The sequence below is a fragment of the Bufo bufo genome, chromosome 4, assembly GCF_905171765.1.
Source record: "Bufo bufo chromosome 4, aBufBuf1.1, whole genome shotgun sequence".
Classification (NCBI taxonomy): domain Eukaryota; kingdom Metazoa; phylum Chordata; class Amphibia; order Anura; family Bufonidae; genus Bufo; species Bufo bufo.
The window spans coordinates 582,671,913-582,687,105 of record NC_053392.1 but is presented as its reverse complement, the minus strand read 5'-3'; the positions used below and the strand labels follow the sequence as shown (position 1 = coordinate 582,687,105).

Here is a 15,193-nt window from a genome sequence, read left to right as displayed (position 1 = left end):
AAGTCTCATATTCCACGAACTCGCCATGCCCCTCACGGAATACCTTGGGGTGTCTTCTTTCCAAAATGGAGTCACTTGTGGGGTATTTATACTGCCCTGGCATTTTAGGGGCCCTAAAGCGTGAGAAGAAGTCTGGAATCCAAATGTCTAAAAATGCCCTCCTAAAAGGTACTCATTGGAATTTAGGCCCCCTTTGCGCACCTAGGCTACAAAAAAGTGTCACACATGTGGTATCGCCGTACTCAGGAGAAGTTGGGGAATGTGTTTTGGGGTGTGAGAAATATCTCTGTAAATGACAACTCTTTTTTAATTTTTTTTTATACAAAGTTGTCAATTTACAGAGATATTTCTCTCACCCAGCATGGGTATATGTAAAAATACACCCCAAAACACATTGCCCTACTTCTCCTGAGTACGGCGATACCACATGTGTGACACTTTTTTGCAGCCAAGATGCGCAAAGGGGCCCACATTCCAATGAGTACCTTTAGGATTTCACAGGGCATTTTTACGCATTTGGATTCCGTGAGGGGCATGGTGAGTTCATGTAAGATTTTATTTTTTGTCAACAAAATAAAAAACTCGCCATGCCCCTCAAAAGTGATCTTTATAGCGCCGCAGCGATTTTACTGTGTTTTTGCAGTGATCAGAAAAAAAAAATTCTGTCACTGCGGTGGGGCGAACTGAACACTGCGTTTTTTGTAGAGCCTGTAGAACATGTCCTATTCTTGTCCGCAATTGCGGACAAGAAAAGGCATTTTCTATATAGTTCTGGCAATGTGCGGATCCGCAAAATGCGGAAAGCACATTGCAGGTGTCCGTGGATCCGCAAAACACATACGGACGTCTGAATGGAGCCTGACAGGGGGGTGATCAGGGAGTCTATATGGGGTGATCAGGGGTTAATAAGTGACAGGGGGGGGGGGGGTGTAGTGTAGTGTGGTGATTGGTGCTACTTACAGAGCTGCCTGTGTCCTCTGGTGGTCGATCCAAGCAAAAGGGACCACCAGAGGACCAGGTAGCAGGTATATTGGACGCTGTTAACAAAACAGCGTCTAATATACCTTTTTGGGGTTATAAAAAAAAGCATCTACAGCCTGCCAGCGAATGATCGCTGCTGGCAGGCTGTAGATCAACTTCTCAGCTGCGCGCGCATGTTCACGCGAAATCTCGGCTCTCGTGAGATGACGCGTATATGCGTCCAGGAGGAATAACCTGGCTGCCCGCAGGACGCATCCCTGCGTTAGGCGGTCGGGAGGTGGTTAAAGGGGTTCTCCGGGCTTTTAATATTGATGAACTATCCTCAGGATAGGTCATCAATATCAGATCAGCGGGAGTCTGACACCCGGCCACTCCGCCGATCAGCTGTTTGAAGAGGAGGCGCGCGCCGTGCCAGCGCTGCCTCCTCTTCACTGTTTACCTTCTCGCCGTCGCATCTGCAGCGGTGAGCAGGTGTAATTACACCTAACCGTCCCATTCCTTTCAATGGTACGGATCGCTTCTATACAAGTGTATAGGAGCGATCCGTCCTATTGAAATGAATAGGACGGCTTGGGTGTAATTACACCTGCTCACCGCTGCAGAGGCGACGGCGAGAAGGTAAACAGCAGAAGAGGAGGCAGCGCTGGCACGGCGCTCTCCTCTTCTTCAAACAGCTGATCGGCGGGGTGGCCGGGTGTCAGACTCCCGCTGATCTGATATTGATGACCTATCCTGAGGATTAAAAGCTCGGAGAACCCCATTAAGGAATTCACACCTGATACTATCGGGCGACCTTTTAAAGGACTTGTCCCTTCATGGACTTTGGAAAGTTCGTAAAAGGTGGAGATTTGTGATGTAACAGGTAACCTAAAGTGATATTCAGCCTCACTAATGAACTTTTTCTCCAGACCGGAGTTCCACCTGAAATATATCGGTGGGGTCACTTTGTAATATCTGATAGCCATTTTTGTCCTTGAGAAGGTCCAAACACATTCTACAGTAATTGTCATGATCCATGATGACAAGGTTTCCACCCTTATCTGATGGTTTAATAATTATGGATCTGTGACTTTCCAGCGTTCTCGAGGCTTCTAATTCTAAAGTAGACAGATGCCTACGGTATGAGGGGGGGAAGGTCTTTCAACTTCTCGAGATCGGAAGTTACCAGTTGTTTGAAAGATATCTATATTCTCGTAACTCGATGGAGGGGGCGTCTTAGTGCTTTTGTAATTCGCTGATCCCTTTTTAGGGCCGGCCTGGTCACCTTTATTAGTGACCTCTCTGTCGGAGAATTCCACCTCTGAAGAAGAGATTTCAGACGCAGAAAGGTTAACCCCTTTCTTCTACAATCGATAGGCCTTATTTTCCCGGAAATCACTCAGATCCTTAACGAATTGTCTGTTTTCGTTCTTTAAGAAGGTTTTGGAACCTCTCTACTGACGTCTGGAGAGATGCCTCCCTGTTTTTTGAAATCCAAATCGGTTTCAAACTTCAAGGCTGTCTCAAGGTCACGTCGTTTCTCGTAAGTTTTCTCAAACAAGGCTCTTTCTAAGAGGATCCGTAAGATTGCGTGAACTCCCTCCGGGTAAGTTCCTGTTCTCAACGTTTTTTCAACGTAGGGGAAGAGATACGATCTCCTGGACTAATCGGGATACGTAGGCCCCTAGGAACAATTTGATGTTGTAAAGACCTAATCTCCCACCACGATTTTTAGGTTTTCTTTAAAGCCTGTATACAGCTTATTAAATGCTAGCTTACACGTGACAGATGAGGAAAGACCGGGGATCTCCTTTTCTGAAAAATTATCTTGTGCCTCTTTGATTAAAGCTTCCATAAAGACAGTCCCACTAAGGAAACTGGCCATATCAAAACTTGAAAATACAAATCGTGGTTTAGGTATCGAGAATCGCAAGATTAGAAACTGCCAGTCTTGCATAAAAAAATAAAATAAAATAAAAAACTTCCCTGATGGAAAAAGCATAATGCAAATATGAACAGAATCTAACTTGAGGGTCCTGGTACAAAATCTGTAGCAAGGCTCCCCAGCTTCACACCCTGCGCAAACCTTTCTGTATTTGCCGCACTTGATGGTGCAGCTGGGAATCGTCATCATTTTAGGTGAAGACGTGGCCTCAAAAGGCTAAATCTCCTGCAATGCACTATGCAGAGACTAAGACAGCAGGGGCTGCAGAGAGATGTGAAGTCTAGCAGCAGAATTTTTAAAGACCGCTCTCAATGTAACTCAGACTCTGTACATATAATGCACATGGATTCTCAGCTATAATAAGCGGTCAAGTAATGGGTTAAAGGGCGGCTGGTTATAGATAATGCAGATATTGCACAACTTGGTGTCCCCGCGTCTCTCTCTGGGTAATGAGACGGCACAGACAATGTGTCCTTGTGATCGGCGTCTGAATGAGCTCTTTGTTCGGCGCACGCACAGGTTCCTCATCTAAGGCATTAGGTTATTGGCGCGATGAGCCGGATAACAGAGCGTCTCTATTGTTCAGGGCAGTTACTGATGTCTATGGAAACATCTCCGCGTATCGCTCCTCGTCATCCGACTGCTCCACCTTCAAGTGTTTAGCGAGACCTCAGCGGAGACCTAGAGAGGGCCGTCACCTCTCCGGACATGCCTGGTTTAGTAGCTACTACTTTGCAGTAAAATCCTACAACTATTATTCCTATTAGAAGTTTGACTGAATTGCCAGCAGTCTGTAATAAAGGTCCAGAGGGGTGTTACCAGTTGGGGGGTGTCCCCGCACAGTCTGACACTGGCAGTACTGATTGAATAATATCAGACTGTGAAGGCACACCCATCTTTATTGAACCTTCACTGAAAACTGCTAGTAATTCATTTGTAGCTTCTAGTAGGAATAATAAAGGAATGGCACAACATGGTAATATGAAAAGAATTGTTGTTACACGGGGAATGCAAGTAGTCAATAAAACGGACAAGTCAGGCGATGTGACAGGTCCCCTTTAGGGGATGTCTGGTTAAGGGAAGACCTTTTCAGATACCCTGTTGGGGAATTCTGAGTTAAAGGGAATCTGTCAGGACATATCTCAGTATTAAACCAGCTGTGAGTGACGGGGTCAGGCTGATGATGTCATCTCGACTGGCCTTGTGTTCTCACGCTGTCGCTTCAGGAATTGGCGCATGCGTAGTACAGCCCTGGTGCTTCAGGCTAAGTGCACACGATCAGGATTGTGTTCGGATTTGCGTGCGGAAAATCCGCACCGTAGGTCATGTACTTTTGTATTCTATGAGAATTTGAAGTTCTCATGTGCACGATGCAGATTTTTTTTCCATGCGGATTTTGACCTGCGGTGCGGATTTTAAAATCTGCAGCACGTCAATTTATTTTATTTTTCTTGACCGGAATTTCTCCATTCACTTCCGCGGGGAGAGTAAAATCTGCATTTAAATCCGCACGGATTTCCCTGTGAACACCTCCGGACTTCAGTGCGGATTCTCCACACACAAATCCTGAATGTGTGCATTTACCCTTACGGGGCTGAAGTGATTTGTATTGTGCAGCCCTGTCGAGCGCCAGGGCTTTACTGTGCGTGCGCCAGTTCCCGAGGCGACGGCACAGGTTTGAGAACACAAGGCCAGGAGAGATTACACCGCTGGGGTGGATGCTGTCCACAATACAGGGTAGAGCTTTTGGTGTGATGAGGTGCAAGGGTGCCGCCCTCGTTGCACCAAAGAGCTCATTTGCATATGAGAATAGACGTGATTTTTCTGAAACGGAGCCATAGATCTTGATGGAGGGAGAAACCTTTGAATCAGCAGAACAGAAGGAATCTGACAGTGCTCTTCGTTTAAAGGGCGTCTGTCAGCAGATTAGTACCCATGACACTGGTTGACCTGTTACATGCGCTTGGCAGCTGAAGGCATCTGTGTTGGTCCCATGTTCATATGTGCCCGCATTACTGAGAAATATGTTTTAATATATGCAAATGAGCTTCTAGGAGCAACGGGGGCGTTACCATTACACCTAGAGGCTCTGCTCTCTCTGCAACTGCTGCTCTCTCCACTATGGTTGATAAGACCAGGCAGTGTAAATGTGATCAAGCCTTGTCCTGTCAAAGTGCAGAAGGCTCAGCAGTTTGCAGAGAGCAGAGCCTCTAGGTGTAATGGTAACGCCCCCATTGCTCCTAGAGGCTCATTTGCATATATTAGAGCTTCATTATTCTCAGCACTGCGGGCACATATGAACATGGGACCAACACAGATGTCTTCAGCTGCCAAGCGCACATGTAACAGGTCAGCCAGTGTCATAGGGAGAAATCTGCTGACAGATGCCCTTTAATAGAATGGGGGACTCGCTATACAGGACCCTCCTCTTTTAGGCTAGGTCTACACGACGGCAACATGTGTCGTGCGACAGTAGGGCACAACAACACTGCAACATTTGTCACGCAACATTTTGTCTATGGTGTCGCACTGCGACATACTGCGACGCGACAGTCGCAGAAAAATCCATCTCGTGTAGACCTAGCCTTAGCTAAATGAGAATGGTGGCAGAGAGCGTCTTTCACTCTGGAGGACCCGGCATGTTTGTGTATCACACCCCATTGCCAGGACATCTGCACACTTGGCTGAACCGGTCATGTATAGGGGGGGAATCGGAACAGCTGTTGACCAAATGGGACTGCGGCTGGCGGGCATCTCGTGCGTACGGCCGACCTAAGGGCTGATGCTTCAGGCTGTCAGTATGGAATGTGGCGTCCGAGGCTGCTATCCTGGGGGGTGGGTGGGAGGCGGGTGGGAGGCATCTTGAGGCATTAATAAATGCTAATGAGCCGAGGCATTTTGAGGAATTTGTTTTATCCAAAAGGCTTACTCAATATTTATAGAGCGGTGACCATAAATATGGCTGCTCTTGTTGATCATTCTCCAACAATTATCCGCATTCCAGAGCTTCGAACAGTTATTTCTATTATCCTGAAACCACCGACGGTGGAGACTGAAATAGCGAGTGAGTCGCCTCATAGAAACAATTAAAGAAGAGCGGCGCCCGTTGCAACTGCTGCTCCGGTCTGTGAGCAGCGACCCCAGAGTGGATCATTCTCTAAGGAAACCGAATCAGAGAGACTTCTGGTTGCATCTGAGAGTCCATGATCTGTGTCTGCTCGGCCTTCAGTCCAGATATTGGGGGGATGTACAGATTAAACTGTTAGAGGACATGCTTGTCCTAGGGCGGTGGTTAAATAAATCCATTAAAGGGATTTTTAGGGTGTTTAATATTGATGACCTATCCTCCAGTGTCTGACCCCCCCCCCCCCCCCCCCCCCCCCCACCGATCAGCCATCTGAGAAGGCTGCATTGCTCCTGTGAGTACTGCGCCGTACATTGTATAGTGGCTGTGCTTGGTATTGCACCTCAGTCCCGTTCACTTGAATAGGACTGAGCTGCGCCAAGTTCATGTGACCGATGAACATGACATCACTGGCCCAGGAAAAGGCGGCGGCGCAGTGGCCTGTTCAAACTTCAAATTGGCAGCGGTGCCAGTAGCTGGACCCCTCCAATGATCTGATATTGATGACCTATCCTGAGGAAAGACATTGAGCCACTTATAATGAGCAGACCATAATCTATATAATTGGTGGATATTTGCAAGCCCTTTAATTAGCATTTACTAATATACAGTAAACTAGACATTAAGCCCGTTACAATAACTGGCGCTAGAACAATAGTGCATAAACATTAGTAGGAACAGTCTATATTAAATGGCAAGGGGACAGCTGGCGGTGGCTGAGACTGCTGGCACTGTGAATGGTGGCTGTGGCACTGACTGGTGGTAGAGACTGCTGGCACTGTGAATGGTGGCTGTGGCACTGACTGGTGGCAGAGACTGCTGGCACTGTGACTAGTGGCTGCTGGCACTGACTGGTGGCTGAGACTGCTGGCACTGTGAATGGTGGCTGTGGCACTGACTGGTGGCAGAGACTGCTGGCACTGACTGGTGGCTGCTGGCACTGACTGGTGGCACTGTGAATGGTGGCTGTGGCACTGACTGGTGGCAGAGACTGCTGGCACTGTGACTGGTGGCTGCTGGCACTGACTGGTGGCGGAGACTGCTGGCACTGTGAATGGTGGCTGTGGCACTGACTGATGGCTGAGACGGCTGGTACTGACTGGTGGCACTATGCTGGAACTGTGGTGGCTGTGGCACTAACTAAAGGCTGGCACTGACTGGTGGCTGAGACTGCTGGCAGTGTGACTGCTGGCACTGACTGGTTGCTGAGACTGCTGGCACTGACTGGTGGCTGAGACTGCTGTTGGTGGCTGGGAGTGCTGGGACTGTGTGATGCACGGACAGTAATGGCAGCGCTCTGACATGGAGAGCACACCATAACCTGCGATCGGCGGTGGTTATTGGGCGGTACGCAGGCGTCGGTGGTGCGGGAGGCTTGTGGAGCGCCGTGTGATTGGTTGGCTCGCCGCACATGCGCAGTTAAATTATCAGCACAGACACGCAGCCCTGAGCACGCACACGGGCTTTTATTATAAGAGAGCTTGTACCATTGATTCCCTCAAACACAATCTATAATAATAAAAGCCCTGTGTGCGTGCTCCGTGTCCATGTGCCGATAATTAAACTGCGCATGCGCGTCGACCAAACGGCATAAGACGCTCCACACGCCACCCGCACACTGTCACACCAGCGTGCCACCCAATCATCACATGGCGAGGTCTCAGCCATCCTTTCCTTTAAAATGAAATGGAACATGGTCAAGATCATCTATTCAGAGAAAAATGAAATGATATCCTATTTTCTTGTCATCTTAGCCTCCTCTCTTAATAATCCCCCTGTCTGCCCGGCATCACCCCCCACCCACTGATGCCCCTTCCCTTTAAGCAACCTCACCATGCTCGAGATGACATCATCCCTTAAATTTCATCCCGCCTCCGATTGGCTCATTGGCACTCCCGACACACCTCTCCAGCGATTGGTCCAGGTCTGTCATTGAAACCCCGTAGCCACGCCTCTATAGGTGTTTGAGGCAGCGTCTGGTCTCTATGGAGGCGGTAATTAATTGGCTGCGTCAGCTGTCTATCAAATCTCAGAGAGTGGTGCCTGGGTGCCAGGGAGGTGCTGGTAATAGGGGTGATTTTCTGTGCACCCCGTTGTTGGAGCTATTTGGGAGGAGCGGGGTGTCAGCTGGAAGGGATGATGGAGCTGGAAGACACCGGTTTTTCTTCCCTTGTCGCCGGCATCTCCGCTCCACAGTCTGCAGCTCTGACTGAGGTAGGGAGCGGAGAGGAAGACAGGAGCCCATCTTGTGTGGCAGTCAGCCGCCAGCACTGAGAGCCGGACCACGGAGCCGCCCCCAGCTGCCACTCTTCTCCTCACAGAGCCCGCGGGGAATAGAAGTTGCTGGGCTGTGAGTGCCATGGCAGAGGGGCCAGAAGGGGTTTGTTGGCGGTGCAGCGCGCGGTGTCCTGATTGGTCGCCCCCTGCGCATGCCCAGTGTAAAAATCAGCACACACACCCGGACACAGCACGCACACGGGGCTTTTATTATATAGGATTATGGGAATATGTTCAGAGGCCGTGATCTGCATTGAAATGAGCAGGAGGATCTACATTGCCCCTGGGTGTACATGCGGGCTGTTTTGTAAATGTAGGTGGCCTTCCATGATGTAATGACTATAGGACCAAGTATTACAGAACCTTGACCTCTTGGAGACCAGCCAATCGCTAGTCCTGACTGTAAAAATGATGGCCGCCTCCAAGACACCAACCTGTGTGGAGCTCCTGTTCGGGGGTAAACAGCCCAACTTAAAAAAAAAAATGTGTATAAGCAATAAATTGGGTGGAGAGTATGACCGGAGAACCATACTACAGGTTTTGGGTGAAGTCTGAAACGGCTTAGGTCTGCACGGGAGCTGTGGTCTCAAAAACGTCTTAAATTTTTTTATCATAAAGGCAATAACATTGTTATAATAAATGGACATACCCTTTAAGATACTACAGATACGGTAGGGACATCATAGGATGTTCTTTGAAACTAATTTTCTTTTTTACACAGTGACAACAAGACAAAATTCATGCAGGACTGCGAGAGCTCCTTCTCTAGCTGGAAATTCTCTGGGGGGTTCCGGACTTGGGTGAAAATGTCCTTGGTAAAGACGACTGAGGAGGACGGGAGCCAGTCGGTGGAGTTCAAGCAAGAGGTTGGTTCGAGTGTGATCCTGCAGCGACTTCAATATGAACCTGTGGTTAAAAAAAAGTGACCTGGTGGGAGTTATTGTGAGGGGTACAAGGTCACTGATAACCTTTTGTCCCAAAGGGGACATGGAAGATGAAGTTGTGGTGATCCCTCTACTCGTAGGCATCACCACAGACCACAATGATAACTATAATCACAATTCATTATAACGTCTGTTCTCGTCACAGACCAGTTTCGTCAACTACATTGATCGGAGGCAGGTGACGCAAAAGGGAGACCAGTTATTCTTTGTGGTTTTTGAATGGAAGGATCCGTACATCCAAGAGATTCAGGACGTGAGTATCCAACGTTCACTCCAGAAGATGACGACCTTGGCATTTATGTCCAGTGTTTTTGGCAAGAAGATGTATAGGTCCAGTAGTAGGTTTCCTAGAACTTCTTACGTATGGATAGGATAGTGCAGCCCCGCAGAAACCTGACAGATCCCACTGAAGTCATTGGGTTGTGTCAGAAACTGTTTGTGAATGCAGCCTTGGACCTTCAGTAGGATTCACCGAATGTAGATGTATGCAGGAACATTGCTCTGAGGGGTTTATCTGAAAGCAAATTCTTCTTCACTTTAGTCTCTTCCATTAGGTCACGTAGGGCTAGAGGCATGGCTATAGGGAGTGCAGAGGTGACAGTCGTACCCAGACTGTCATGATAAGTGGTAGGCAGGCACTTTTTTACAGATTCTAAATTGGGGCCTAGGAGCGTCGACTTACCATAGAGCTGTCCATAGAGGTAGCTGGCAGAGGAACAATGAGACTGCAGATGACCCTTCTCTACCCCAACGTTACCTGTCAGGAGCTACCCATACACATTAGATTGATGTCCGAAACTGCAGGTTTTGTCAAACAATGCACTAATTGTTAATGGGGGATAATTTACCTGATAGTCTAACACTTATTAGGTCCACAGTGGCTCCTAAAGATCAGGGGGTGAGGGGACGGGGCCTCACTACACATTACGCTCTGGCACTTGCATATATTGCATATTGGTGAGTGTTCCTGTCAGGCTGCTCAGCCATGATGGCATGTCGTATGCAGGATCACATCATTACACTGCTCTACAATATATGGTAGTCCGGCATAGGCACTCTGCAAGTGGATATAACCAGTCCTGCTCGCATCCTAGGACAGGTTGCTGGTGGCCATAATATAGTGTGTGTGTGTTTCATGAAAACTCAAAAACGCAACCATCCATTTCAACGAAACTTGGTATACACATCCCTTGCTACCTGGAAAGAAATCTTGCGGGGGTCTCTGCTCTCTAGGACGTACCGTTCCCAAGATATTCCCAAAAAATTACCTGCATTAGCCAATACAAGCCTGCAAGTCTTTCACTTAAATCCTAACTGCCATACACACAGTCACATGTCCTTTATCAGCCAATAGAAGCTTGCAGGTCCTACTCGAGGTTGCCATAACAACTGATCACAGGTTTTAGCAGTTCGCAGGTCCTGAAATAGTCAGTCATATGATGTATGATGGCACAACTACACTGCTACATGCATGGGGGGCAGGGGCCACTATTAAACAAACGGGAGCTGGGAAGTTCACTGTTAAAGGGGCGGGCACCGTGGAGGTCCCTATTAAAGGGGCGGCCACTGTGAAAGTCACTGTTAAAGGGGCGGCCACTGTGAAAGTCACCGTTAAAGGGGCGGCCACTGTGAAAGGGACTGCCACTGTGAAAGTCACTGTTAGGCGGTCACCGTTAAAGGGGCGGCCACTTAGTTGCATAAGACGTACCGTTGAAATTACTACATAACGTATGAATAAACCACAGGCTAACACCCATTACCGCTATTTAGTAGATCCGGCCGCCAGCAATGATGTCACTGGCAGGTGGCGGAGCAGAATGCCGCCTCCACACACTCTGCACAGTCCCTCTAGAGCAGACCCTGTACATCTGCTTCTTGTACCCCGTGATTTACTTGTCTCTCTTCTTTCCCTTGTTTATTTTATTTTTGGCCTGCAGATCATAGCTGCCAACCCCTGGAGCATGATCGCGCTGCTCTGCGGAGTCTTCCTGGTTTTATTTAAAGCTGCAGACTTTGCCAAACTCAGCGTGAAGTGGATGATCAAAATCCGCAAGCGGCACCTGAAGAAGCGGGTGCGGGAGCTTAACCACATAAGCTGAACCAGGACGCCACTTTGTTATGGTCTGGGCATCGATGGAGCTGCTGGACCAGCGTCTGGACAATGCCCCTGAACTTATTCTTTGTCTTGATTAATATAGGAATAGCAGATTTTCAGGGGGCCTGTGCCGCCATTACTCCGTAGATGTGAACGGTAGGAATGTTTTCTACATTTAGTTGTGGTGTCGGACCACCGTAGGGGAAGACAGTGAAAATGTCTTTGAATCTCTAGAGAAACCTCACTAAAGGTCTATGGTTCTTGGTGGTGTGAAAAAAAAAAAAAAAAGTAACAAAATTGGATTTAGGGACTATTTAAAGCAACTTCCTAGTATAAACCTGTGTTTATAGGGGATTTCTGCTGCGCCATTAAACGCTGCTGTAGAATAGCGGCTGCACAGGGGATTGTGCAACCACAGGTCAGGTGCCCGCCGTCAAAGATAGCGAGGCACCCAGAGGAGTAGGCAGATTTTTTTGCCTGTTTCGTCAGGGGCATATATATATATTCTTTTTACCATTCTGCCTGCTCCATCTCTACATACACAGCACACAATGACCGCCGTGTATACAGTAGTAGCAGCAGCGCCTCTGCTGATCCTGGCGATCACATGATCCACAGCGCAAGTAAATTGTGTGATACCGTCAAGTTATCACAGTTGCTTTTGTAAACGGGACTGTTAGGATAACCCTGGTTAGGGTTTGTTCTCACTAAGCTGATTTGCTGCACATTTTCGGTCCGAATTTGCAGGAAAAAATTCTGCAGCATTTTACAGTAGCTGCAAAGTGGATGAGTTTGTAACAAATGTCATCCTCGCGCTGTGGGGGAAAAAATCTGCTCTGCAAGTGCAGATTGTAAGTTCGCGGCGTGTCAATTCATTCTGCTGATATTCAGCCTTTGCAATGTACTGGTGCATCTCAATAAATTAGAATATCAAAAACTTTATTTATTTTAGTAATTCAGTTCAAAAAGTGAATCTTGTGTATTCTACATGTTCATTACACACAGAAGGATGTATTTCAAGCGTTTTTTTTCTGTTAGTGTTGATGATTATGGCTTACAGCTAATGAAAACCCAAAAGTCAGTAGCTCAGAAAATTTGAATGTTATATAAGAGCAATTAAAAAATATATTTTTAATACAGAAATGCTGACCCACTGAAAAGTCTGTACAGTATACACTCTCAATACTTGGTCGGGGCTCCTTTTGCATGAATTGCGCATCAACGCGGCGTGGCCTGGAGGCGATCAGCCTGTGGCACTGCTGAGGTGTTATGGAAGCCCAGGTTGCTTTGATAGAGCGTTGTTGGGTCTGGGGTCTCTCGTAGATTGTCTGTGGGGTTTAGGTCAGGCGATTTTGCTGGCGAATCAAGCCCATTGATAATGTGGTTATTAAATCAGGTATTAGTACTTTTGGCAGTGTGGGCAGGTGCCAGGTCTAGCTGGAAAATTAAATCCGCATCTCCATATAGCTTGTCAGCAGAAGGAAGCATGAAGAGCTCTAAACTTTCCTAGTAGACGGCTGCGCTGACATTGGACTTGATCACACAGTGGACCCAAAACACCAGCAGATGACATGGCTCCCCAAACCATCACTGACTGTGGAACTTCACATGGACCTGAAGCAGCTTGGACTGTGCTCGTCTCCACTCTTCCTCCAGACTCTGGGACCTTGATTTGCAAATGAAATGCAAAAATTACTTTCATCTGAAAACAGGACTTTGGAGCTCTGAGCGACAGTCCAGTCTTTCTTCTCCTTTAGCCCAGGTAAGAGTCTTCTCAAATTGTCTCTGGGTCATGAGTGGCTTGACACAAGGAATGTGACAGTTGTAGCCCATGTTCTCTATACGTCTGTGTGTGGTGGCTCTTGAAGCACGGACTTCAGCCGCAGTCCACTCCTTGTCAATCTACCTCAAATTCTTGAATGGCCTTAACTTGACAATCCTTTCAAGGCTGCAGTTGTCCCTATTGTTTGCAACTTTTTCTACCACACTTTTTTTTTTTTTTTTCCTTCCACTCAACTTACCATGAATATGTTTGGATACAGCAGTATAGGAACAGCCAGCTTCTATAGCAATGACATTGTGTGGCTGTCCCTCCTTGTGGAGGGTGTCAATGACTGTCTTCTGGACAACTGTCAAGTCAGCAGTCTTCCCCATGATTGTGTAGCCTACTGAACCAGACTGAGGGACAATTTAAAGGCTTAGGAAACCTTTTCAGGTGTGTTGTGCTGATTACAGTGGGACATCATGAGTGTCATATTGAACTTTTCCACAATATTCTAATTTTCTAAGATATTGACTTTTGGGTTTTCATTAGCTGTAAGCCACAATCGTCAACATTAAAAGAAATGTTTGAAATAGATCACGCTGTGTGTAATGAATCTGTAGAATATGAGTTTTCCTTTTTTGAATTAAATTTCTAAAATTTAGTTTTCGATGATTTTCTAATTTAATGAGATGCACCTGTACACACTGGTGTCGGCAACCTCCGGCGTTCCAGCTGTTGAGAAACTACATCTCCCAGAATGCTTCACTTGCGTCTGTGGGAGTTAGAAGAAGAGCCGATCATGTTTGCATGCTGGCAGTTGTAGTTTCACAGCAGCTGGAGTGACAAATGCTACTGATCCCTGGTATAGGGAGATGACCGCAACAGAATTAAGGACATGTAAGAGAAATAGGCAGTGTAAAAATAAGTAAATCTGTGATTTTTATTTTTTTTTTGATTTTTTTTTTTTGTCTTTTTGACAATCTGAGTTACAAACTAAAACACAAAAAATACAGAAAATGAACATAAAACAAAAGAGGTAGAATAATTATATTAAAATAATAAAAATTTATTATGTCCTGCCAACGTGTTCGACTTCCCCATCCAGACACAATTCCACTAACTAGGTCATGATCTGTCAAAATAAATGTTACACTGTAGCAAACAAAAATATAAAATTGACATTTATGATACTGATAATTAATTGAAAGTTTGCTTTTTAAATTGATAGAATCTTGAAATTGTTTTTACTCTGACACTAAAAAAACTGTGTAAAATGATTTTTTTTTTTTTTAATATCCCCAGTGTGTCATAGACAAAAAAAATCATCTTATAACATAAAAACATAAATGTACACTCGTTTAACCAACACAAATAGGAAATGGCCAAAAATGGCTCGGTGATTAAAGCACAATGTCACTAAGGGGTTAAAACAAAATAGGTAAAAACTTCAGTGCTAATTAATTCATAATATATCTTTATGGGGATCCATTACTTTGTTACAGAGTTCAACCCTTTCCTGATTGAGCAATTTTCTTTTTCTTTTTTTAATTTTTTACTCCATGTCTCCCCGGAGCCATAACTTTTTTATTTTTTCGATCACATAGCCGTATGAGGGCTTGTTTTTTGCGGGACAAGTTGTACATTCTAGTGGCATCATTTTTAATATTGCATAGGATGTAGTGGGAAGCTTGAAAATAATACCAATTTTGGGTGGAATTGGGGAAAAAAAGATTCCACCATAGTTTTTGTTTTTACGGCTTTCCCAATGCGGTAAAACTGAACTTTACCCTTCATTCTCTGGGCCAGTACAATTACAGCAATGCCACATTTATATAGTTTTTCTTGTGTTTTAATACTTAAAGAAATCACTTTGATCACTGAAGTGATCACTTGTTTGGCAGGTGAGCGATCACATAACTGTGAATAAGTCATTTTGATGGTTTTTTTTTGTTTTGTTACAGCGTTCACCATATGGGATAAATAAGTTTTATATTCAGGCATTTTGGGATGTAAAGATAACCATGATCTTTATTCTTGTTTTATTTTTTCAATATGGTGAAAAGAGATGATTTGAATTCTTTAA

At 46.0% G+C, this 15,193-nt stretch overlaps 1 protein-coding gene across 1 annotated transcript in view; it reads left to right on the top strand.

Annotated features, from left to right (window-relative positions):
- The window catches only part of PACC1 (proton activated chloride channel 1), a 48,238-nt gene extending 33,365 nt beyond the window's left edge, over positions 1-14,873 (top strand). Inside the window, exons 6-8 of the mRNA XM_040430398.1 lie at positions 9,028-9,172; positions 9,396-9,503; positions 11,188-14,873. Coding sequence (XP_040286332.1) covers positions 9,028-9,172; positions 9,396-9,503; positions 11,188-11,349 — 415 coding nt within the window. The 3' untranslated portion in view covers positions 11,350-14,873. The remainder of the gene's footprint in view (positions 1-9,027; positions 9,173-9,395; positions 9,504-11,187) is intronic.
- The last annotated feature ends 320 nt before the right edge of the window (positions 14,874-15,193 follow it).